Source organism: Cetorhinus maximus, chromosome 13 (assembly GCF_964194155.1).
Source record: "Cetorhinus maximus chromosome 13, sCetMax3.hap1.1, whole genome shotgun sequence".
Classification (NCBI taxonomy): Eukaryota; Metazoa; Chordata; class Chondrichthyes; order Lamniformes; family Cetorhinidae; genus Cetorhinus; species Cetorhinus maximus.
In genome coordinates, this window is record NC_135891.1 from 103,296,104 (window position 1) to 103,320,380 (window position 24,277).

The window sequence follows — 24,277 nt, forward strand, 5'->3', positions numbered from 1 at the left end:
GTGATTAGTATCTGTAGATGAACTTTTGTGATATGTTGGCTGGACATTCATTATGGGGAGGTATCGCAGTTAAGTTCAATCCTGACACCCCTTCCCCAACAGTGGTGTAACTTTACAGTGGGCATGCTCAACTGGATCTGGACAATTTCCAATTCAAAGCATTTGCGTCCTAACTCAGGCATTAAATATTTTATATTTTTCCAGTTTCGATGTTTTAATGCAGCCAGCCCACATACATTCTTTACCTGCAAGTGTGTTGTAGAAGCCTGGTCGCCTTACAGTGAAATATCTATTTTAATTATTTTTCTGATAGATCAGTGCGGTTACATTATGCACAATCAACATTCCAACATTAATTTTATGCTAAAGGGTACTTGTTTATTTTAATTGACCTACTAATTATTGGTAGCCAAAAATAAAGAAATTGATAATGAGCGACTGGCTTGATTTAACCATGGGTGTGTTTTATCCTTAAATATTTAAGCAGATTTTGTGGTTCATTTATTTTTCTGCTTCCATTTCTAATGGTCTTTGTGCATCACTGGGGTTTCGTATTGTCTGATTTGTGAAAAAGCATGTTTTGCTGTTAAAAAAATAATCTTGGAGCAGAACAGGAAATTGAAAGAATCGAATCTCCATATCTAAATAGGGATACATTTGCATTAAAAGTAGTTTAGGGAGGGTTCACTAGGTTGATTCCTGGGTTGAAGGGGTTGTCTTATGAGGAAAAGTTGAGCAGATTGGACCCATACGCATTGGAATTTAGAAGACTGAGACGTGATCTTATTAAAACATAAAAGATTCTGAGGGGTCTTGACAGGGTAGAGGCTGAGAGGATGTTTCCCCTCAGGGAATCTAGAACTAGGTGGCACAGTTTCAAAATAAAGAGTCTCCCATTCAGACTGAGATGAAGAGGAATTTCCTCTTACGGAGGGTTGTTAACCTTTGGAATTCTCTACCCTAGAGCGCAGTGCAGGCTGGATCGTTGAATATATTCAAGACTGAGTTAGGTTTTTTGATTGACAGGGAGTTGAGGGTTATGGGAGAGTAGGTAGGAAAGTGGAGTTGAAGCCACAATCAGATCACCCATTATCTTATTTGAATGGCACAGAGTGGGCTCGAGGGGTCAAATGGCTGACTCCTGTTCCAATTTCTTATGTTACGTTGTTGCACAGTGACTCCTGCTGGAAAGTGGAGATCAGGATAGGAGTGGTCTTGGCTGTTCTGCACTCTTTTGCCAATATTCATTGCCTTGGCTGTCACTTGAAGGTTGAAGGTGAAATCCCAGAGGGCAGGCAGCGTCTGTATCGCAACAAAAGTCATCCCTGGTCGTGATGATGTCTGATGTCTTGACTCTTTCACTTTCATGTGCTACCCTTTTTAATTGGATTTGAAGATTTTCTATTTTTTATAAAGCTTTTTCAGATGTTTTGGTTTAATGCATCAGATGGAATTCATGTAACACAAAGTAACTATGTGGAATGCAAACCTGTTCAGATTTGTACTTTAGATAAAAACTGCACTGGTGTAAGTTGGTCTTAATACAAAACAGAATTTAAGGATATGTAATCTTGATTGTGGGGGAACAGAGAATACTTGTAAATGATATTCTCTGGATGATATATATTAGGGACAATTCTTATGGCACAGTGTGTTATTTCGACAAGAGTTCTGTCATCATGCTGCATTGCTTTCCTGAAATTAGGAAGAGAGAGCTTGCTTGTATTATGGATTTAGTAAAGCCGGTTTAAGGCCTCGTGGAATTTTGTGGGTAGGTGTGGAACAGCGAGGGTGGGATCCCATTCTGTAGCTGTGCTGGCATTCATCTGTGGTATGGCTCACCAGTTGATTGGGGTCACAAGCTTAGAGGGATACCTGTCACCATTTCCACAGTTCTCTGAAGCAGCCCACTAAGGTGAGGTGAGTGTGACCGCTCTTGACATCAAGGCAGTATTTGACCGAGTGTGGCTTCAAGGAGCCCTGGCAAAACTGGAGTCAATAGGAATCAGGGAAAACTTTCCACTGGTTGGAATCATACCTAGCACAAAGGAAGATGGCTGTGGTTGATGGAAGTCAATCATCTCAGTTCCAGGACATCACTGTAGGAGTTCCTCAGGGTAGTGTCCTAGACCCAACCATCTTCAGCTGCTCTATCAAAGACCTTCCTTCCATTATAAGGTGAGAAGTAGGGATGTTCACTGATGATTGCGTAATGTTCAGCACCATTCGTGATTTCTCAAATACTGAAGACATCCATGTCCAAATGCAGCAAGACCTGGACAATATCCAGTCTTGGTATGACAAGTGGCAAGTAACATTTGTGCCACACAAGTGCCAGGCAATGACCATCTCCAACAAGAGAGAATCTAAGCAGCGCCCCTTGACAATCAATGGTACTACCATCGCTGAATCCCCCACTATCAACATCCTGGGGGTTCCCATTGACCAGAAACTGAACTGGACTAACCACATAAATACTGTGGGTACAAGAGCAGGCTAGAGGCTAGGAATCTTGCAGCGAGTAACTCACTCCTGACTCCTCAAAGCCTGTCCACCATGTACAAGGCACAAGCTGGGAGTGTGTTGGAATACTCCCCACTTGCCTGGAAGAGTGCAGCTACAATAACACTCATGAAACTTGACACCATCCAGGACAAAGCAGCCTGCTTGATTGGCAACCCTTCCACAAACATTCACTTCCTCCACCAACGGTGTGTGCCATCAACGAGGCTCCTTGGGCAGCACCTTCCAAACCCATGACCACTACCATCTCGAAGAACAAAAGGCAGAAGATGCATGGGAACACCACCATGTGGAAGTTCCCCTCCAAACCCCTCACCATCCTGACTTGGAAATATATCGCTGTTCTTTCACTATCTCTGGCTCAAAATCCTGCAACACCCACCTTAAAAGCACTCTGGGTGTACCTACACCACACGGACTGCAGCGGTTCCAGAATGCAGTTCACCACCACCTCTTCAAGGGCAATTGGGGATAGGAAATAAATGCTGGCCTAGCCAGCGATGCCTACATCCCAAAAATGACTATTATGGGTAAAAGAATTCCTACGACCATAAGTAGGAATAGTTTGCTCACTGAGAGTAAATACTGACACATCCTGGCTGGGCTGGATGGCCTGTCATCGGGTTGTATGTTGTGTGAATTTGTGTACTTTCAGAAACCCTGTTTGTTGGAAATGTTCCACCCTCTCCATTGCAGCCTTGCATGACAATGCTAAATGTTTTGCTTGGGTATCTGGCCCAGATGTGCATTCCAGCTCTCTTGTATCAGTAAGTTCTCCTGTTGTAGCATATCAGCTCAGTAATTTACGTTTGTGTTTTGAATTAATCGGTTGGAATTGCTGAAACTATTATTCCCTCCTTTGGGTATGTTCTGAGAACCATAATTAATGTATGTTGCTTTCATTATAAGCTTAGACAGATTTTACATGAGGAATGTAATGTGTTGATCTTTTTATTCATCTCTTTTTGGAGTTTTGCATTCTTCTTTAAGCTGTTGATCTTTCTTTGCCAGTGCCTGACAAGTCTAGGAATCACTGCTCCCTATCCGAGCAAAGTCCTGTGAATAAACACCTGTCTACTTCTTGAGTGAGATGGTTGTGTTCTGAAATGCTGAATGCATGCAATATTACCTCAGTACCTCTTGAATCAAAAGGTTCTAAAAATAACTATGCACGTTGCTAAGACATCTCCTTGAGTCTCAGTAGCAGGTCCCAGAGCAGGTGACTTCTTGAATGATCAGTTTTAATTTCTTACTTCCAGTAGCTACAATGACAAATATGTAGCACCATTTCCTGAGATTAACCTGAAGAGTATCTTAACTCTTCAGTTTTACTGTGTACCTGCTGTGTCCTTTTTTATGAACAGAGCAGTGCTGATCAGTTTGTCTAATTCAAGTTGTTTTCAGCATGATTCACTTAATATGTTAACCTCTGCGCTCAATCCTGTTGGCATTTAGAGATTTAACTGGTGCTTGCTCCCAGACATCAGGGAACTGTTACCATGGTAACAACGTGGCCTGTTTCAGGTTTCTGAGAGAGCAAGTCCACCCCCTCAATTTTTCCCTCTCCCAACTTGATGACTCAGCCCTTTAATTAACATCACCACCCCCATAACTTGTACCCACACAGTGCCCAGTGCAATTCTCCAAGCATGCAAATAAATGCACAAGGCAAATGCAGCTCCATGATTAATAAGTGCTAACATCAAATTAAACGGTCTTGCCACTTAAAGGAGTGAGTCATTACATGGTGGTGAGGTGTGTGTAATGGAATTGCCAGAATGTCACAAAATCCTGAAAAGCCCATAATGGCGCTGTAGCAAGTATGATCTAGATGCAGATCTTTAAAACTCTTACTATCCATGTTCTTACTGGCCACGGGCAACAGTGAAAGTAATATTTTAATTTCTCTCCCAATTTTTGTCCCTTTTCTTCTGGAAACATTGCCTCGTGGAATAGAGGTCCTTGGGTGCTGGTAGCTCTCCAATACCTCATCTAGGTAAACATTCTTATGACCCTGCACAGTTTGCGCCAGCAAGCTGATAGAGTATGGAGTTCCTTGCAGTTGATCCAGTCCTGTTCTTTGTTTAATGACCACATGTACATGTCTTCCAGTCAGGGTAGCACTTGGGTAGTGATCAGGAGTGGGTATCCCTGTTGTTTTTTCCCCCTTATCCTAGTCCATGACAATAAGTCTATTGACAGCACACCTACTGCTGCCCCAACTGAGACCAGCAAACTCGACATGGATCAAACCTAGGGCTATGGTAATTATGGCTCGATGCCACACCATATGGTGTATTAATCCATTAGGCCACCAGGGATGCCACTGTTTTGTAGCAGAATACTCTGGGTCGATTGCTTTGCAACCTGCGATGCACCCATTGCTGCATCTTCCCCACCAGCCCAGTTCCAATGGATAAACAGCACCAGTCGTTCCAAGTGCTCAAACTACCAGTAAATTGGCCTGCTGACAACACCAGTGGCCCCTTAAATACTTTTATTGTAGATTCACTTTAAATTATAAGGGGAGATAGTGGCGTAGTGCTAATGTCACAAGACTAGTAATCCAGCAGCCCAGGCTAATACACTGGGGGCACAGGCTCAAATTCCACCAGCTGGTGGAATTTAAATTCAGATACTAAAATCTGGAATTGAAAGCTCGTCTCAGTAATGAGGACCATGAAACTATCTTATTGTCTTTAAAAACCCACCTGTTTCACTAATGTCCTTTAGGGAAGGAAATCTGCCATCCTTACCTGGTCTGGCCTACATGTCACTCCAGACCCAAAGCAGTGCGGTTGACTCTTAATTGCCCTCTGACATGGCCTAGTAAGCCACTCAGTTCAAGGGCAGTTAGGGATGGGCAACAAATGTTGACCTTGCCAGCGATGCCTGCATCCCATGAAAGAATAAGTCTGAAAAAAATTATATTTAAAAACCACTTTTAAAAAAAAAAATAGTGTAATTGTAAAAGGAATATTAACAGGTTTGACTTTAGATACCGTTTTCTTTACAGCGTATGACCTGATCTTTTTTGGTAGATTGTAAAACATTTGATAGTTATTATCCTGTCCACACTGATAATTTACCCAGGTGATGTTGGATGCTCACTGGTGCTAGCTATGCAAAGTGGTTCCGTTGCAAAATAGAGAATGGATGTCCAAAACCTGGTCAGCAGATGTGGTGAATATTCCACAGCCCACATGTGTGCAAAGCTGTATATCCCATACATGCTAACTAGATGTATACAGGTTGAAGATCCCATGCACACTCGGCATGATTGCATATTTCATATATGCACTGTGCATGTACAGGACTACAGACATTAGTATAGCTGAAATTAGCAATAGATAACAGAACAGCAACATGGATTTAAAATCTTTTCTAGCGCTACGATACTTTAATAATTGTGAAGTGATTTTTATTTTCTTATTGAGCTGTGACTTGCCTGTGCTGGGAAGTGGAATACCTTTATGCTTTCTGGTCCACTTGAATTGTAAAACAGAGTTGTACGATTATAACTTTCATTGTTCCAAACTTGCTTTATGTCATTGGGATAATGAGTTGTATATCACCAGGGTTAATTACTGGTGGGTTAGATCTCTTGGTGGGAATAATTTGATGTTAAAGAATTATTAATTGTACATGAAGTGTCTTCATCAATAAACTAAATAAGTCTGGGGTTAAGCATAATACATTGGTTATAGCATAACAATTCTGCATGGAGCATCTTTCATTTACAAAATGGAGGAACACTTGCTATTGCACCATTGTAAATGTTTCTAGCCCTTAGTTTCTCTAACTGTTTAGCAATTTCATTTGGTATTCTATACCCTATTAGTTCACCAACAAATGAAATAAGACCAAGTGGCTTTTACTGTGCTGCAGTAAAGGGTGCTGTCCATTCGTTAGGCTTTTGATGGAACCTGTTCAAACCAAATGGATACTCATTTAGCTGCTTTTCGCTTAACTCACAACTTGATTCCTGCCTACCCATACAATCTATTTGAATCACAAAAATACGCTATCAGCGCGCACATACCTGACTGGCCTTGCAGATTTATGCTGATGCTCTCAATGCATAACTCCTATTCATGCCAAACTATTTCTTTTGCATTCTCTCAGCAATCTCACATTGTCAGCATCTAACACAGTCAGCCTGTTCAAGCTTCAAATTATTATTTGTTTTTATTGGCTGGGAGTGTTAAATTTGAATGATCAATAATGAGAAGTGCTTTTAATAACCAGATATACATTTCCAGTTATGAAGGTGCTCTAAAAGTCTCCAGTCACTGGTCGTTGAATTTGCAAGCCTAGTGGGGTAATTAAAGTTTACATTTTCAGTGAATTCTCAGGTCAAGTTAACTCAATTGAGTATTTTGAATTTAAGATATTTCTGTACTGAGTTTGTCACTGGATGGATTGGATGTAGAGGGTTTGTTTGGTTGCTTAAGTTAGTAAGAATGTTATGATTTTGAGTTCCTGTTGGCAAACTCATTCCCTCAGTCTTTGAGCAATTGCAACTGAGTTGTCAGAAGGGGATACGCTGTTAAAGTATTTCAGACTATTGATATCTCCTGCTGCTTAGTCATGGGGCCGGAAGAGGAGAAGTCACTGTCTACCTGAAATGTTCATCTTTCCTTCCTAAGGATCAGATGGCACTGTAAAGGAGATTAATAGGAGTGGAAGATAATGAAATGGGGTATGCAGTTAAAAAAATTAAATCTAAATTGGTAAAATATTTGATTCATATAAAGCTTTTATTTTTTTAGTGCCAGTTTCCACATAAAATATTATGACTGCAGAATACTTTTTACTGCAGCACTAGCTCTAGGTAATAAAGCCAGCCGTGTGCAGTTTAAAGCATTCTTATGCAGGGTACTGTACTCACAGAATAAAGCTTACCATGCAGATTCTCTGTGTTCTTTTTAGATTGACAAAACAAGGCCTTTGGGAATATCTGGAATAGCAGGGAATGTACATGTCAGCAGGCTCCCTGTTTGAAACACTCCAAAGTGATGAACTGTGAGTGTTTTGTGTTCTTAGTACTGTAGTGTTATTTTTATAGTTTCAGACCTCTACACTATAGCATGTGTGAAGATCGCACATTTTGAAGTGCTTCACCAGTGAAAATTGATGACGTACTCACTCTTCTGACGTGGTGTACTGTATGTGTACAGGATAAAGCTTTGTCCAAAGAGGGAGGGAGACAGAAAGCAGGAAACTACAGGCCAGTTAGCCTAACACCTGTCATGGGGAAAATGTTAGAAATTATTTTAAAGAGCAGGGCACCTAGAAAAATTCAAGGCAATCAGGCAGAGTCAACATGGTTTTGTGAAAGGGAAATCATATTTAACCAATTTATTGGTGTTCTTTGAAGGAGTCTCGTGCTGTGGATAAAGGGGCACCGGTGGATGTACTGTACTTCGATTCCCAGAAGGCATTTGCTTAAGTGCCACATCAAAAGTCATTGCAGAAAATAAAAGCTCATGGTAGGGGGTAACATTGGCTTGGATAGAAGATTGGCTAGCTAACAGGAAGCAGAGAGTTGGCATAAATGGGTGTTTTACAGGTTGGCAGGATGTGACGAGTGTTGTGCCACAGGGATCAGTGCTGGGGCCTTAACTTTTTTATGATTTATTTAAATGATTTGGATGAAGGGACCAAAGGAATAGTTGCCAAATTTGCTGATGACACAAAGATAGGTAGGAAAGTAAACTGTGAAGAGGATTTAAGGGGGTTATAAAGGAACGTGGGTTAAGTGAGTGGGCAAAGATCTGGCAAATGGAATATAATGTGGGCAAATGTGAAATTGTCCATTTAGGCAGGAAGAATAAAAAAGAAGCATATTATCTAAATGGTGAGATATTGCAGAGCTCTGAGATTCCAAGGGATCTGGGTGTCCTAGTGCACGAATATCAAAAGGCTAGTATACAGGTACAGCAAGTAATTAGGAAAGCTAATAGAATGTTACCATTTATTGTGAGGGGAATTAATTGCAAAATTAGGGCGGTTATGCTTCAGTTATACAGGGCACTGGTAAGACCACAGCTGGAGTATTGTGCACAGTACTGGTCTCCTTATTTAAAGAAAGATGTAACTGCATTAGAAGCAGTTCATAGAAGTTTTACTAAACTAACTCCAGGATTGGGCAGGTTGTTCTAAGAGGAAAGGTTGGACAGGTTAGGCTTGTACCCACTGGAGTCAAAAATAAGGGATCCTGAGGGGTCTGGATGTGGGGAGGATGTTTCCTCTTGTGGAAGAATCTAGAACTAGGGGTCACTGTTTATAAATAAAGGGTCACTCATTTAAGACAGTTGAGAAGAAATTTTTTCTGAAGGCTGAGAGTCTTTGGAATTCTCTCCCTCCAAAAAGAAGCAGAGTCTTTGAATATTTTTAAGGCAGAGCTAGATGGATACTTGATTAACAAGGGGGTGAAAGGTTATCAGGGGTATGCAGGAATGTGGGGTTAAGGTTACAATCAGATCAGCCGTGATCTTATTGAATGGCAGGGAAGACTCGAGGGGCTGACTGGCCTACTCCTCCTAATTCGTATGTTCGTAAAGCTTAGCATACAGATCCTCTTCATTTAAGACCCTCCTTTAAAAGTCCCCTTTTGAGCAAACCTATAATTGCCCCAGCTAATATCTCCTCCTTTGATTGGAATCCATGTATTTGATTGCATCTCTGAGAACTGACTTGGGATATTTTTCTGGGGTAAGGTTGTATATAAATGTAAATTTTTGCTTTCTTATCTATCTTTCCCTCTCTCTTTCTCTCCCAACCTCTTTATCTCTGAAGCACTGTTTCAAAGGGATGACTCATACACAGATGGAATTTTAATAGTTTGTACTGAAAAGCAACTTTTAAATAGAGGTGTGCTCGCACATTCCATCTGAAAATCTAAAGTGCCAGGCAGTTTGGAATATTATAAAACAAGGTGCAGCTGTCATGTGTGTACATGTGTTGTATCTGTAACTTTTGTGAGGAATAGTAAATAATAGTTTGCAGTGAAACACAGTCACGCTCCTAAAACTCCAGGTTGTGAGAATATATGTGAGGATATTGTTGATGTATCAGATTTTACAATAGGACTTTTAAGTGCTCCCTTTTAAAGTTGTTACTGTACTTCAGAATGCTCTGGTACATTTTTTTGCAAAGTTTCCTGAAAATCATGTAAAATGAATTTTAACAAACCTAGTTTTGTATCCTTTCACAAATTCAAATCGATTAAGTATATCTGATGGATGTTGTTTCCTTTGTCCTGACTAAGCGTTTGATCCCGTTAAATGTTAGCTTGTCGAAACCCAGGGACATTTGCCAATTCAAATTGTGGCTTCTTTCTCTTCTCATATACATCTGTCCCTCTTTGCCTGTTTTTCTTATTACTCTCTTTCTGCCTCTATCTCTCTTCTCCCCCACCCACTCAAGCAAGACAAAATGAACGTAGCACTAGCTACTTACTAGTGAGTGAGATAAAAAGAAAAGGTAAAACTTGTGTCTCAAATCTAAGTTATTACAAGTGCAAAGGAAAAGGAATGATTTTTCATTAAGTGGCTCCATGATTGAAAATCAGGAGGAATAATATATTGGATGACTACTTCATTTAATTGTCAGTGGTGGCCCTGGGTTGCATTTACCGGCTGAGCCCCGGTAATCCAGCCCTCAAAATCCAAGTAACCCACACCTGTTTGTGGTTATACCACTTATTTGCTTATTTGTTCTGTTTGCATATTGTGACCATGAAAGTTTGTAAAAGCCTGTCCTTGGTGTTATTGTCTCACTGGTGACTGAACCCTAAATCAGAACACTAATATCCGTTTATACCAGCAACTTGAGCTATATAAATCGAAACTTTAAACTTTACATGTATGGCTTTTAAGGGCCCATGGTATGTACCTTAATGAAGACATTCCTGCAGCATGTTACTTGATCAGTGGTTTGCAGCAATAGCCCTTTTATGACCATGCAGTTGGTACAGCTGAGTTATTTAAAAATCCCAAAGGGAAACTTAAAATTATAGGTTATGACAGTTGTTTGAAGTGGTATATTTGAGATGCAACTCTCAATTCAGAATCAGACCACCAGTTCTCGAGAGATTTGATATTAAACTAGATGAAACATTTTACTAATTTACACAAGTTAAATATATACACATAGCTACAAATTACTACTATCATAACTTTTAATAAATTCCCAAACTAATCTCCATCAAGGCAACAACAATTCTTAGACTTAACCAGACACCAGGCAAAGCATTTTCACCTTACGAATTCAAAATGAGGTTCTTTTCACTTTGGTTCCTATGGAGACAGTTGGAGACGTGCAGTTGCTTTTGATCTCACATTGCCTCTGCTCTACAAAACTGCTGAAGCTATGCCTAGCACAGCCCATTGAATGTAAATTCTCAATGTATCACCAGCCTCTTCTAACAATAAAACCCCTTTCATAATACCAATTTTATTAGCAATATAAACATATTGCTTGGTCTCTGCTCACTAGGTACCAAAATTCACCCTACTTCTTGATTGCTGTATTCAAAAAATGCAAATGCATTCTATCTCTCTTATTAGTACACATCAAAGCACCCAGACTTAGCTGGCTTTAATCCTATTAAGACACACCCACAAACTAAACTTCTATTTTAAAAGAAAAATATTTTCTAAAAATATTATATACTTTAATAGCTTCATGACAAGCCCTGATTACTGTAAATCTCCAAAGAGCCTCTTGAGTACATTAAAGTAATTCCAGAAATAAAGTCCCAACCCAAGTTACAAAGAAGGGCTATTTATTTCTGTGCATTTGCAATGTGTCATGCTTACTGGAGTAATTTAATAGCTCTGCCTGTGTAACCCCCTAAACTAGCATGAAGCATATAAATTTGGTTTGAAAAAAATACATTCAGGACTCAATAAACCTTGTACATACTAGTACAGTGAACCTTCCTGAACAAAATCAAAATACTGTGGATGCTGGAAATCCGAAATAAAAACAGAAAATGCTGGAAATACTCAGCAGGTCTGGCTGCTTCTGCGGAGAGAGAAAGAGTTAACATTTCAGGTCAAGGATCTTTTTTCAGAACCCCTCCTGAACACTGTTTCTGGAGCCATTTATTTCTAAGAGATATGTGTTGCAGACCATGTGTTTTTCTGGTTTATTTACAGGGCTCTTAGCAAGGAAACTAAACCATGTGTGTGAAATGTAATGTTGGTCTCTATAACTGAAGTTAGGTCTGCAATATTAATAAGGCAGTATACACCCAGGGGCAGGGAGGAATGTCACCTTGTGAAATGGTTTTGGCCCCTGCATCTGGAGGAAAAGGATTCCTAGTAGTGAAGATAAAAGAATTTCTGTGAAGTCCGTGTGCAATTGAGGCTGCAGTTTAATTCTGACCTATGATGAGATGAGTTCTCTGCTGAGCTTTATAGGCCCCTGCAATGCAGTTTCCACTTGACTAGACTGTACTGATCTTTTCAGAACTGGGGCGTGTCTAGCGCCAGAATAGGAAATTGTAGGAATTGTGCATTTAGTAATTTTGATATTGCTGTTTTCTGAAACTGATCTGCAGATAAATCTAGCATGATGAGAACTAGGTAAGTTAATAGGTTTGTGTTTAATTCAATCATAAGTGTTTGCAAGAGTAATAGGTAGGATTGTGTTTTCATTGTGAGACAACCAAGTAAATACTATATATGGTATGTCAGGAGTGTTACCCTGGTTAAGTTTGTGAACCAATTTTACTTTGTATAGTTGATCAAGTTTCATTCTAGAAATGAAAAAACCTGAGTTACACCCGATTAAACTACAATGTAAACTACAATGATTGGAATTATTATTGATCTGAGGTCTATTTGATAATAGGCATTCAACAATGTTGTGGTTATTTATTAATTCTGTCAATCTGATATGGATGCCAAATTAACATTATCAAACACCAAATTCACCAAAAAGCACTCATTCCATGATTACCTTAGCTCTTGGTGATATAAATGGTACCTTCTGCTGACTGTCAACAAGCAGCAAAAAGTTTGAACTTTACTTGCCTTTTTGCAAAACCCTTTTTCACATCAAAGCTGTTGACCTCTGGATGGAGCGATACAGCTGATGTTGGGATCAGGCATGTGACAGAGGCTGCAATGACTTCTACCTTTTGTCATTGTGTCACAGGGCTTTCTGGGAGATATGTTCAGGATATAGTTGGGTGACACATGCAGGTAGAGTTTATTCACTTCACCCACGTTTTTAATGTGCTTCAGAATAGAAGGAATGAGGTCCCCTAGTTAATCATTTAAAATATCAGCATTTTCATCAAACTGATTATGGGATAGATCAGATTTATATAAAGGTTTGACAACTGGCTCAACAGATGTGGCTGTAGAACATTGCATTCTGAAGAGTCTTAACTGACTATTGTGTTGTGATGTTGACCATGAAAACATGGTCAGATTAAGCTCTGGAGCAAGACCTCAATGACATACTGAATGGAATGGGACCAGTATCTGCTTTTTCTTCATTCTTGAAATTCTTAAATCAAACTGCATCAAGTGCTATGGCTGCAGCTGTGTTGGATGTAGACTTTTGGTAGGTTTATTGCAGTCCGCCCACCTGTCTTTCCATCAGGTGATAACTTGTACTGGCTCCTCGATGTAAAAACATCCCAAGATGTCAAGACAAAATGAATTATTAAAACAATTTCTGAAGATTTGATACATTGTGCCAATGCATTATCAATTTCATTAAGGTTTGTTAATGTCAATTACATTAAGAGAAACAGGTGATGGGTATTTGAATACAAATAGGGGAAAACTGGGACACTGACTGTGGGTGAGGAGTGTTGACACTGGACCAAATCAATAAACTCTCAGCAAGGAAAGACTCTTTGTCTTAGTTTTGATTTCACCAGCCAGCTTGAATTCTGTTAAGCACATTAATAACTGTAATTCCAGTAAAAATATCATTGTGTAGTAAATCCAATGAACACATTACTTGGTGACTTTGGAACATGATCACCCTTGAAAGAAATACTTACATTTATGCAGTGTCTCTCAGGGCATACAAAAGCACTTTACAGCCAATTAAAAAGTTTTGAAGTGTAGTCATTGTTGAAAAGGTGACAGTCAATTTGCACTCAGCAAGGCCCCACAAATAGCAATGAAATAAATGACCAGGTAATCTGTTTATGATGTTGGTTGAGGAATAAATATTTACCACAACACCAGGAGAACTCCACCTGGACTTCTCTCTGTGGTACCTTTACATCCACTTGCAAAGGCAGCCGGGGCTTTGGTTTAGTACCTTATCCGTAAGACGGCATCCCTGACAGTGCTCAATTACATTAAGCTTTGTTAATGTCAGTTACATTAAGAGAAACTCCTTCAGTATTGCACAGAAATGCCAGTCTAGATTGTGCTCAAGTCTCGAGTGGGATTTGATCTAACAAACTTCTGACTTAGTGACAGGAAGGTAACCACTGAGTCAAGGCTGGCACCTTGCTGAATAGTTAGAATAGTTGCAAATGAAACTACACTTAGAAACATTATTGAATCCAAATGACAGTCTTTTGTCTCTTTAAGTGAACACTCAATAATACTACTCGAGCTTTTTATTTGAGACCAAATTGGATTATAAACTTTGTGAATGGCTTCAGCTATTTAAACTTGCCTACGTCTGAAAACCTTATGCTAGCCATTTCTGTAACAGAGCTGCTGAAAACTGGATGTGAAAGTCCAAATGGAAACCACAGTAGCTTGAAAATTTTCAGTTTAGGAACTGGGAAATTGGGAAATTTTGAGTTTGACCGAAGCTGATTTCATCAAATAGTATATCACTGTATCTTGACACCTGTTGTGTTGAGTATCAGGTATGGATGATGAGCATTATCTGGTGAGGCCTGCCTGTGCATTTGTAATATATAGTGTGGGACAATGTAGTGGGAAAACACTTGAGGTTGATGGTTAGCATGTCAGGCTTGTGTTTGCCTCATTTGGACCCCAAGAAAAATACTGAAGTCTCAGTATTGTATCTGAGCAACACTTCACAAAAGGGGTGCTGGGTGGTTGGCCCGCACACGCGTTTGATAGTTGTATTATGTAGCTGGCTCGTGGTGTCCCTGAGTTTCACTATTGCAGGTATTAAAACCTGTTTTAACTCTTGCATCTCATTTATGATCATGAGCATTAGTCAAAGGGACTTTACCAGGGCTCTGCCTAAATAGGGCATCTGGGTATCCTGTAGGCCATCTGTGCTATCTCTTGGTTCATGCTGAAGCAGGGGTAAGAATTAAGGCCAACCTATGCATCTAGGGTGATTTAACCTACACAACAATATTCTGTAAAGGACCATTATCAATGGAACAGGGAGAAAAAGAGAATCTGCCACAATCAGTGGCAAAAACAATTCGGCCATCAACTCACCTTAAGTGACTGCAAATGCTGGCACCTTATCTTTAGTACACGTTGCTTGCTATCTTTTCCTTACCACATTTTGATGAATCACAGAGCAAAGGTATGAACATGACATCAATACGATAGCAACAGTTTGCACTTATAAAAGTGCCCTTAAGATAGCAAAATGTCCCTAAGGCGCTTCACAGGAGTGTTATTGAACAAAATTTGACACCGAGCCATATAGTGATATTCGGGCAGATGATCAAAAACTTGGGTCAAAGAGGTAGACTTTTAGGAGTGTCTTAAAGAAGGAAAGTGAGGTAGAGAGGTTTAGCGTGTGAATTCTAGAGCTTGGGGCTTGGGCAGCTGAAGGCATGTCTGCCAGTTGTAGAGTAATTAAAATTTGGGATGTACAAGAGGCTATAATTGGAAGAGTGCAAATATATCAGTGGGTTGTGGAGGGATTTGATAACAAGGATGAGAATTAAAAAATTTAAGAAGTTGTTTAACAGTGCTAAAACATGGCCACTCCTATGAATTTGAAAAGTAAATAGACAGCAGCTGTGGGATGCACAACCTTCCTGTGTCACTCTCCATTAAGCTTATGATGAAGTTCTAGCGAGATGCATTATAAGGTAGCATTGTTTAATTTTACAAAGTATACGCATGTGTACCATTGGCATTTATCCAGAGGTTCGGTGAGGCAGCTTGCACTCTGCAAGTTACCCCTTTCCAGGATAACTTGGCTACCCTTAGAGAGGAAAATCTTCTGTTCCAAAAAAGGATCATACTTTTTCTAGCAAGTCCTGCAGCAGGGCCTCTGAAGCTGCACCTGGAAGGGTATAATTTGTCACTTTGATCTTGCTGCAACAATTTCTGCCCTTCAATGGCAGCTTTAAAGCATCAAGCAACCCTTAAGAAGCTGCAGGCAACAGATATAATAACCTCTTTGCTTCAGAAGTTGTGCATTATTAGGTGACCACAGAAATGTTAAATGAAGGAACCTGATCTTGCTTTATAGCATGAGGTCTCTTCACAGTAGTATAGGTGCCTGCAACAGTAAAGAGCAATGCCCCTGCTGCTCAGTGCTGGGATTGCATTATTGGTTCTTAATATATATTTCAGATGAGAATTTAGATACAGTCATTGTGCTTTAAAATGAAGCTTTGCTCAATTGCTTTCTTAAATCAGTTTGCTTTGTTTTTTTTTTGTGTGAGGTAAAAAGTGAGGCAACCTACACCTGACTCAAGGTTTTGGGGCAAGGCCTGTTCCCTGTGGTATTGTTGATTCCCTATGTGTTTAAATTAATTACATCAGAAATACCTCAGCATCTCAAAATTAACACTGTGAGTTTGAAGTCTCACTGGTGCCAAGTTATCTGTTTTGAGAACAGCTAAGCTTTTTAATATGCACAGCAACTGTCAAAAAAAAAAAGTTCATCAGATTCCAGAAGTGCTCTGTTTGTTCTAACTGCCTGAAGACTAAAGTTGATTACAAACCAGTTCACGTGCTTAGTGTGAAAGTACTGTTTTGATGTGTGATCAGTCAGAAGTTAGCTTAGAATAATCTAATTGACTGACTTTCCTATTCTGTAGCTTCCTTTCCGTGTTGTGGTGGCCAGTCCTTCGAGTGAAGGAGTGTCTGTATTAGGGTTATCAAAAAAAACTAAAGGATTTTGCTGTAAGAACCATGTCATAAATACTGTCATAACAGGCAGGTTTGTGCATGAAGATTGTCAAAAAGTTTGCTGATGTTTCTGTGCAGCAAGTTGACTCTTTGTAGGAAAAAAAATGAGTTAAAGCCTGGTACTCAGTGCCAGAGCCTCCTACAGTTAGGATTTTAAAAATGCTGAGTTTCTCACTCTTGGATTTTGGAGGGAGAGTATTATGAATTTTGTTATAGTGTACTGAAAATACAATGTGCAGGCAGACTATATTAAATGGTAATTTTGGAAATGCAAGAATTAAGATAGTCCGGTATAGCAACCCCCCCCCCCTCTGGCACCTGTATTATTGGTTGGAACTATGCTAACAGCTGTTCTAATGAGTGCCTTTTATAGTTGGGGCTTTCGCTCTCTGAACTTGGTGTTGAATTAAATCATTGAGAAATTGAGAGAGCCACAAAGAATAACCTGAAAATCAACACACAAATTTTATCAGTGCATTTTATTTTTCATTCTGTCATTGTGGTTTCACTATTGTGCACCATAGGGTGGCCACATCTGAAACGACAAAATTCCAGGCTGTTTCACCATGTGACCTCCTTTCAATCACTCTGTCCCAGTTGCTGCCATTAATTGTCAGACATTTGAGCAGTCTTGGAAATAGGTTAATGATAGTGGCTGCAGTACTCTCAATCCTCTGGGCTCCAGGAACTGCTCCAGTTATCATTCTGAAGAAGAGTCATTCGGACTCGAAACGGTAACTGTATTCCTCTCCACAGTTGCTGTCAGACCTGCTGAGCTTTCCCAGCTATTTTTGTTTTTGTTTTAGATTTCCAGCATCTGCAGTATTTTGCTTTTATCCAGTTATCATGTTTGCTAGTTAGAATGTGTGTGTAGCAGGGGGGCTTTACATCCCAGGAATGTTGCAGCCCTGTTGCTTGTTGTGACTCCAGTTGGGGTGCAATGGGAGAAGAAAATGCTCCAGTGGTTTTTTTTTCCCCCAGGTTGCTCACAGCTGTTTCGGGGAAATTAGCCCTTTTAACCAGGGACACTCGAGGACAATCTGGGAAGATTGTAAACAAGCCCCTGGTGCATTGGCATTCACAATAAATGCTGTCTTTTCACTCCATGTTACATTAATCTTTCTTTTACAAGATAATTCTGCATTCCATTTGAGTTTTGTGCCTTTGTGAACTCAATGAATTCAAATGTATTTATAGAGTGAATTTTTTTCACCCTGTGTACGTGCTTAGGACTGTCAGCCAACTCACTGATCATATTACATTGAATTAATTAAAATAATTAATGAAATATTTGAATACAATTAACCCATCTTAGGAAAAGTGTGGCATTCTGAGTTCAGCATCGTACACAAAATGTGATAATATCACTGAGTGAAACACAGCTCAGTTTGGCAGCATTTGTCTGTTTATATTCTCCTGAAGTACTAAAGCCCAAATGCATTCCAGTACTTGATTATTCACTGTGCCATATCACTAACCTGCTGTAGAACAGGAAACAAAAAACTCAGCCTCCATTCTTGACCCCCACTCTCCCCATGTTAACTGATATTGCTAACCAATCCATGTCCTGGGGTACTGTGGCTCGCCCTTTTAAATCTGCCATCACCATGTTTTTCTTCAAAAATCTTAGCCTTGATTCCCTCTGTCCTTGCAAACTATTGCCCATCCAGCCTCAATTTCTTCTCCTGTCCTTGAATGTGTCATCTCCTCCCAAATCCTTGCCATTCTTTCTTCAACTCTGTTTTGAATGCCTTCAGTAAGGTTCTGTTCCTCCACTACAGTGGAATCACCTTGTCAGTCTCAAATTCTATGCGAGGGTAACTATGGGAAGTGAATGTTGAAGATGATGGATGGGTTGCTTATCAGGTGGGCTGCTTTGTCCTGGATAATGTCAAGCTGTTTGAGTGTTGTTGGAGCTGCATTCAACCTGGCAAGTGGAGAGTATTCCATCACACTTGTGCCTTGTAGATGGTGGATAGCCTTTGGGGAGTCAGAAGGTAAGTTATTCTCTGCAGAATTCTCAGCCTCTGACTTGCTCTTGTAACCACAGTATTTAAATTATATGGCTGGTTCAGTTTCTGGGCGATGGTAACCCCCAGGATGATGATAGTGGTGGATTTGGTGATGGTAATGCCATTGAATGTCATGGGGATACATATAGATTCTCTTTTCTTGGCGATGGTCATTGCCTGGCATTTGTGTGGCGTGAATGTTATTTGCCACTTGGTCAAATTTTGAGGACTGTCTTAAAGGTGGAAAGAACATAAACATAACATAAGAACTAGGAGTAGGAGTAGACCACGCTGGACACAAAGATAGGCAGGAAAGTAAGTTGTGAAGAGGACATGAGGCTACAAAAAGATACAGATAGGTTAAGTGAGTGGGCAAAGATCTGGCAAATGGAGTATAATGTGGCAAAATGTGAAATTGCCCATTTTGGCAGAAAATAAAAGAAGCTTATCTAAGTGATGAGAGATTGCAGAGCTCTGAAATGCAGAGGGATCTGGATGTCTTAGTGCATGAGTCACAAAGGCTAGTATGCAGGTACAGCAAGTAATTAGGAAAGCTAATGGAATGTTATCATTTATTGTGAGGGGAATTGAATGCAGAAGTAAGGAGGTTATGCTTCAGTTATACAGAGCATGAGTGAGACCACATCTGGAGTACTGTGTACAGTATTGGTTACCTTTTTTAAGGAAGAATGTAAATGCATTGGAAGCAGTTCAGAGATGGTTTACCAGACTAATGCCTGGAATGGGTGGGGGATTGTCTTATGCGGAATGGTTGGACAGGCTCGGCCTGTATCTACTGGAGTTTAGAAGAGTAAGAGGTGACTTGATATGAGATCCTGAGGGGTCTTTTCAGGGTGGATGTGGAGAGGATGTTTTCTCTTGTCGGGGAATCTAGAGCTAGGGGTCACAGTTTAAAAGCATGGGGTCGTCCTTTTAAAACAGATGTGGTGAAATTTTTTTCACCCAGAGGGTCATGAGTCTTTGAAACTCACCCTGAAAAGGTGGTGGAAGCAGAGTCTTTGACTATTTTTAAGGCAGAGATGGATAGATTCTTGGTAATCAAGGGGGTGATAGGTTATCGGGCTGGCAGGATGCAGATTTGAGGTCACTATAAATAAGATCAGCTTATTAAATGGTGGAGCAGGCTGGAGGGGCCGAATGGCCTACTCCTGCTCCTTGTTCATATGTTAGTATCAAAACCCTGCTGCCCATATCCCTGACTTGCACAAAGTCCCATTCATAAGTAACCCCTGTGCTTATTGACCTACGTTGGCTTCCTTTTCGGCGGTGTCTTGATTTTAAAATTCTTACTTTTTTCAAATTCCTCCATGGCCCTTCTCTATCCCTTTAAAATCCTCCAGCCCAATAACCTTCTGAGACCTCTGTGTTGTTCTGATTTGGCCTCTTGAGCATCCCCAATTTCAAATGCTCCACCATTAACAGCCATGCCTTCAGCTGCCCAGGCCCTTTTCCTCTGGAATTCCCTCCCTAATTCTCCTCACTGTTTTTTTGTTGCTTTAACATGTTCCTTAAAACCATTGCACCACTTCTGATCCCCTTGACCAAGTTTTGGTCACCTGTCCTGATACTACTTTACATGGTTTGGTATCAGACTTTGGTAAAGCTCCTGTGGAGCACCTTGGAGAGATTTAAACCATATATAAATGCAAGTTGTTGGTGTTGTAACTTGTGCATCCTTACTGCATGTATCTGCAAGTTCATTCTGGCACTTAATTTTCTGCTCATTGTCTGTTCCTTGCCTGTCAAGTTTTAAAGATCAACTCTGAATCTAAACATATCCAAATCAAGTAAATTTGCAACTGGATTTTTCAGAATTTGCTCTTTGATTTCAGGTGACTTATTCATGCACCTGATGTAAGTGCTGTTTTAATCTGTCTATAACACTGACTCAAAGACTGAAACTTTAAAACTGCCCCTCAGTTGTCCATTTAAACATGGGAATGCAAAGAATTGGAAGAGACAGTTGTGGCCCATTTGGCTGCTGGCATTTGTAGTGGCTCCACGAATGGCAGATTTACTTCAGTTACGATATGGCACCAGTATCTGTAAACTTCATTATTACTTGAAGATTGAGACTAAACTAGTTTCAAAGACCTTGTTATTATGCTCTATACCCTATGTAGCTTTGGAATTAAAGTGCTGGATTCTTCAGAGTAGCAAACTGTAAATTTATACTCCCTTGTATGTTATTGGGAAAAAATAGGTTAATGTAGCATTCACACAATCACTGCCCAGCTGTTGATTTGAATGCTTTACTGCCTTCTATAAATAAGTGATTAAATCTGGTAGCTACAAAATGGAATCTTGTTAATTGGGTGGATTTTCTTTGAGTTATGTGGATTTTAAGCCTAATAGATGAGCTCTGTAGTACAGCACTTGGACTGCACATACTGTTATAATAGACATGTTGGTCCAGATCCTAATATATAGTTGAGTGTATTCTAGAGAATCATAGAAAAGTTACAGTGCTGAAAGAGGCTATTCAGCCCACCATGTCTGCGCTGGCCAAAAAGAGGAAGAAGAAACTAGCCGATCATTTCAGTCCCACTTTCCAACACCTGGTCTGTAGCCTTGTAGGTTACAGCACTTCAGATGCAGCTCCAGTTAACTTTTAAATGAGCGTTTTGGCCTCAACCACCAACTTAGGCAGTGAATTCCACACGCCCACCACCCTCTGGGTGAAAAAGCTTTTCCTCATGTCCCCTCTAATTCACAATCATCAGTAACAATCATCTTAAACCTGTGTCCCCTGGTAATTGACCCAAGTTTCATCACAAGATGTCCTGCTCCAACTGCCACACCCTCATATTCTCTTCAGTGGTTCCCCCATCCAGTCCATTCTCTTGGTGCAAAGCCTTCCCACATCAATCGGAAAATGAAAAGACTCTGCAGTACCCAGTTGGATGATTCTTAACCTGCAGTCAAACAGCCTTTTCCTGCCCAACTTGAACACTTCTATAAATAATATTTTTTTAATGCATCTATGATTTTTCTCCTGAGTTGCTTCCAGTAGTATTCTTCTGGAGATTAATGTTCAGTTCCTGAAGGATTGACAACCCTACCCAGTGGTGTAAAATATTCTAAACTACCTGTTTATGGTCCTTAATGCATTGGTATAATTCTTTCATGTCAAAACTCTGTTTCTGGAATCCCTCTCGCTAATTAAATAAAAATGCTTTCTGGTGCTGAAAGGAATCTTATTTATTCCACATGTCCACTGCATTGTAGTGTCATTTTTTTTTTTATTTCTTGCCTCAATGATAGCATTGATAAAATGACTTTATCAGTTTGTAAATGTATTTTCTTTGTTTCCAGGTTCACTCTTCTCTTCTCCCATGGGAATGCAGTAGATTTGGGTCAGATGAGCAGCTTCTACATTGGTCTAGGCACCAGAATCAACTGTAACATCTTCTCCTATGACTACTCAGGGTATGGAGTCAGCAATGGAAAACCTTCAGAGAAGAACCTGTATGCTGACATTGACGCTGCATGGCAGGCATTGAGGACCAGGTATGTTTATCAGGCATTTTACTGAGCTCATTACATAGGTTAAAATTTTTCATCTTACTGTAGTTAGCACATTTTGTTAATTGCTTTGTAAATTGAGGTTCATTATGGTGTTGGCTTATTTGGTAGGTACAATGTAGAAGACATGAAGTACAATCCAATTGCATAATCCCACAATGATGGTGTTGAAATACCTGTACAAAAGCAAAATACTGCATATGTTGGAAATCTGAAATAAAAACGGAAAATGCTTAAATTAGTCAGCAGGTCAGGCAGCAATGGGGACAGTAACAGTCAACATTTCAGGTTGGCCTTTCTGGACATCTGATGGGGATCTGATGATCTTCAGGATGCCCCAAAAATCTTTTCAGTTCGAGGATTACCTCATGAAGCATAGACAATGCTGTTACATGGACAAACAATTTGCAACTGTTTCTGAAGGAGTTTGTTGAGAAACGTTGTCCCGAATGCTGAGATGGCTCCCTACTCTTTTGAGTAGGATCGTGGAATCTTTAATATCCACTGAATAGGCACACGGAGCCTTAAGTTTTAGCATTTCATTCAAAAGACGGCAATTTTGTGTTACATTGAAGAGCTTGTCCAGATTATGTACTCAAATCTGTAAAGGGGCTTGAACACGTGACTTACTTATTCAGGTAAAAGTGCTGTTATCACAGTTTTGGGATTTTGCACTACCTATTTTGTCATGTTGAGCATCATTGGGCAGACTCGGCATCCTTTAATTCACAATGCTCATTTTACCAGGATTGTAGACCATACACTAGCTATTGATATACTGCAAATACCACCATTTGGATTCCCCTCTCATGATGGAAAATGTATTGAAAAGTGCTCAGGCACAGTTTCAAACTGACAACTGGTTTATTTTACTTAACATACATACACGAATAGTATATAGTTTTCACAGTGATAACATTCAAATCTCTACACCTTGATTATAATCCTTGATTATGAACAAGCAACTTAATAATTCCAGAAATGTAGGTTCACTTCTCTAGCTAAGTTAGTCAAAGCTAAACTGGTTCAGGTATTTTACATGCAGAAACTTTCTGTTGCTGCTGGGTGCTAACCTTGCAGCTCTGTCAGGAGGAGAGAGAAACTTTTCTGTCTTCTACTTTAAGCCTGTGTATAATATAGCTTTCATTATTAACTCAATGGATATTCCACACACACTAACTGAAGACAAAAAAGCTTTGAAAGTTGGAATTGATGGAAAGTTAGCCTTAATTGCCCTTCCCGTGTCTCCGTTTGTAATGATTTGTGAAATTTTAGATATGCTGAAAGAGAGGATTAAGTCTTTCACTTACCCTGTTGTCAGTTTCTGGTGTATTTGCTGATATTCATGCAAGTGCAGCACCAGATTGACGGTATAACAACAAAGTTTACGATGTTGGAAGTGCTATATAAATATAACAGCCCAAGGCACTTAACAGGAGCATAACAAAGCAAAATATTACACAGCCACATAAGGTGATGTTAGTTCAGATGACTGAAAACCGAATCCATCAAAAAGATGGGTTTTAAGGAGTGTATTAAAAAAGGAGATCAAGTTAGAGAGCTGGGGAGGTTTAGGGAGGAAATTCCAGCGCGTGGGAGTCTGGGCAACTAAATGGGCAACCACCAATGGTGGAGCAAATAAAATTAGAGATGTTTAAGAGATCAGAATCAGATGAGCACAGAAATCTTGCAGGTTTGTGGGGCTGAAAGGGTTACAGAGTTAAGATGGGACATGGCCATTGGGGTTTTGTAAACAAGGATGAGAATTTTAAAATCAAGGCGCTGCTTGGCTTGACCGGCAGCCAATGCGGTGATAAGTGAATGGGACTTGGTGTAAGTAAGGACACAGGCAGCAGATATTTGGCTGTGTATTGGATTAGTTGAGTCTAAAGGTAACAAACGCATGAATGAGGGTTCAGCAGCAGATGAGCTGAAGCAGGGGCGAAGGTGGGTGTTGTTACTGAGGTGGAAATAGGTTGTCTTAGTGATGATCTAGATATGTGGTCGGAATCTCACCTCGGGGTAAATATGATACTAAGGTGGCGAACAATCTGACTTGGTCTCAGACGGTTGCCAGGGAGGGGAATGGGATCTGTAGCTCGGGGAGGGAGTTTGGAGTGG

General features: G+C 40.0%; 1 protein-coding gene across 1 annotated transcript in view; it reads left to right on the plus strand.

Moving 5' to 3' along the window:
* The window catches only part of LOC144688901 (alpha/beta hydrolase domain-containing protein 17B-like), a 67,450-nt gene that overhangs the window by 7,136 nt on the left and 36,037 nt on the right, over positions 1-24,277 (plus strand). The window contains exon 2 of the mRNA XM_078555924.1: positions 21,947-22,141. Within this exon, the coding sequence (XP_078412050.1) occupies positions 21,947-22,141 (195 nt within the window). The remainder of the gene's footprint in view (positions 1-21,946; positions 22,142-24,277) is intronic.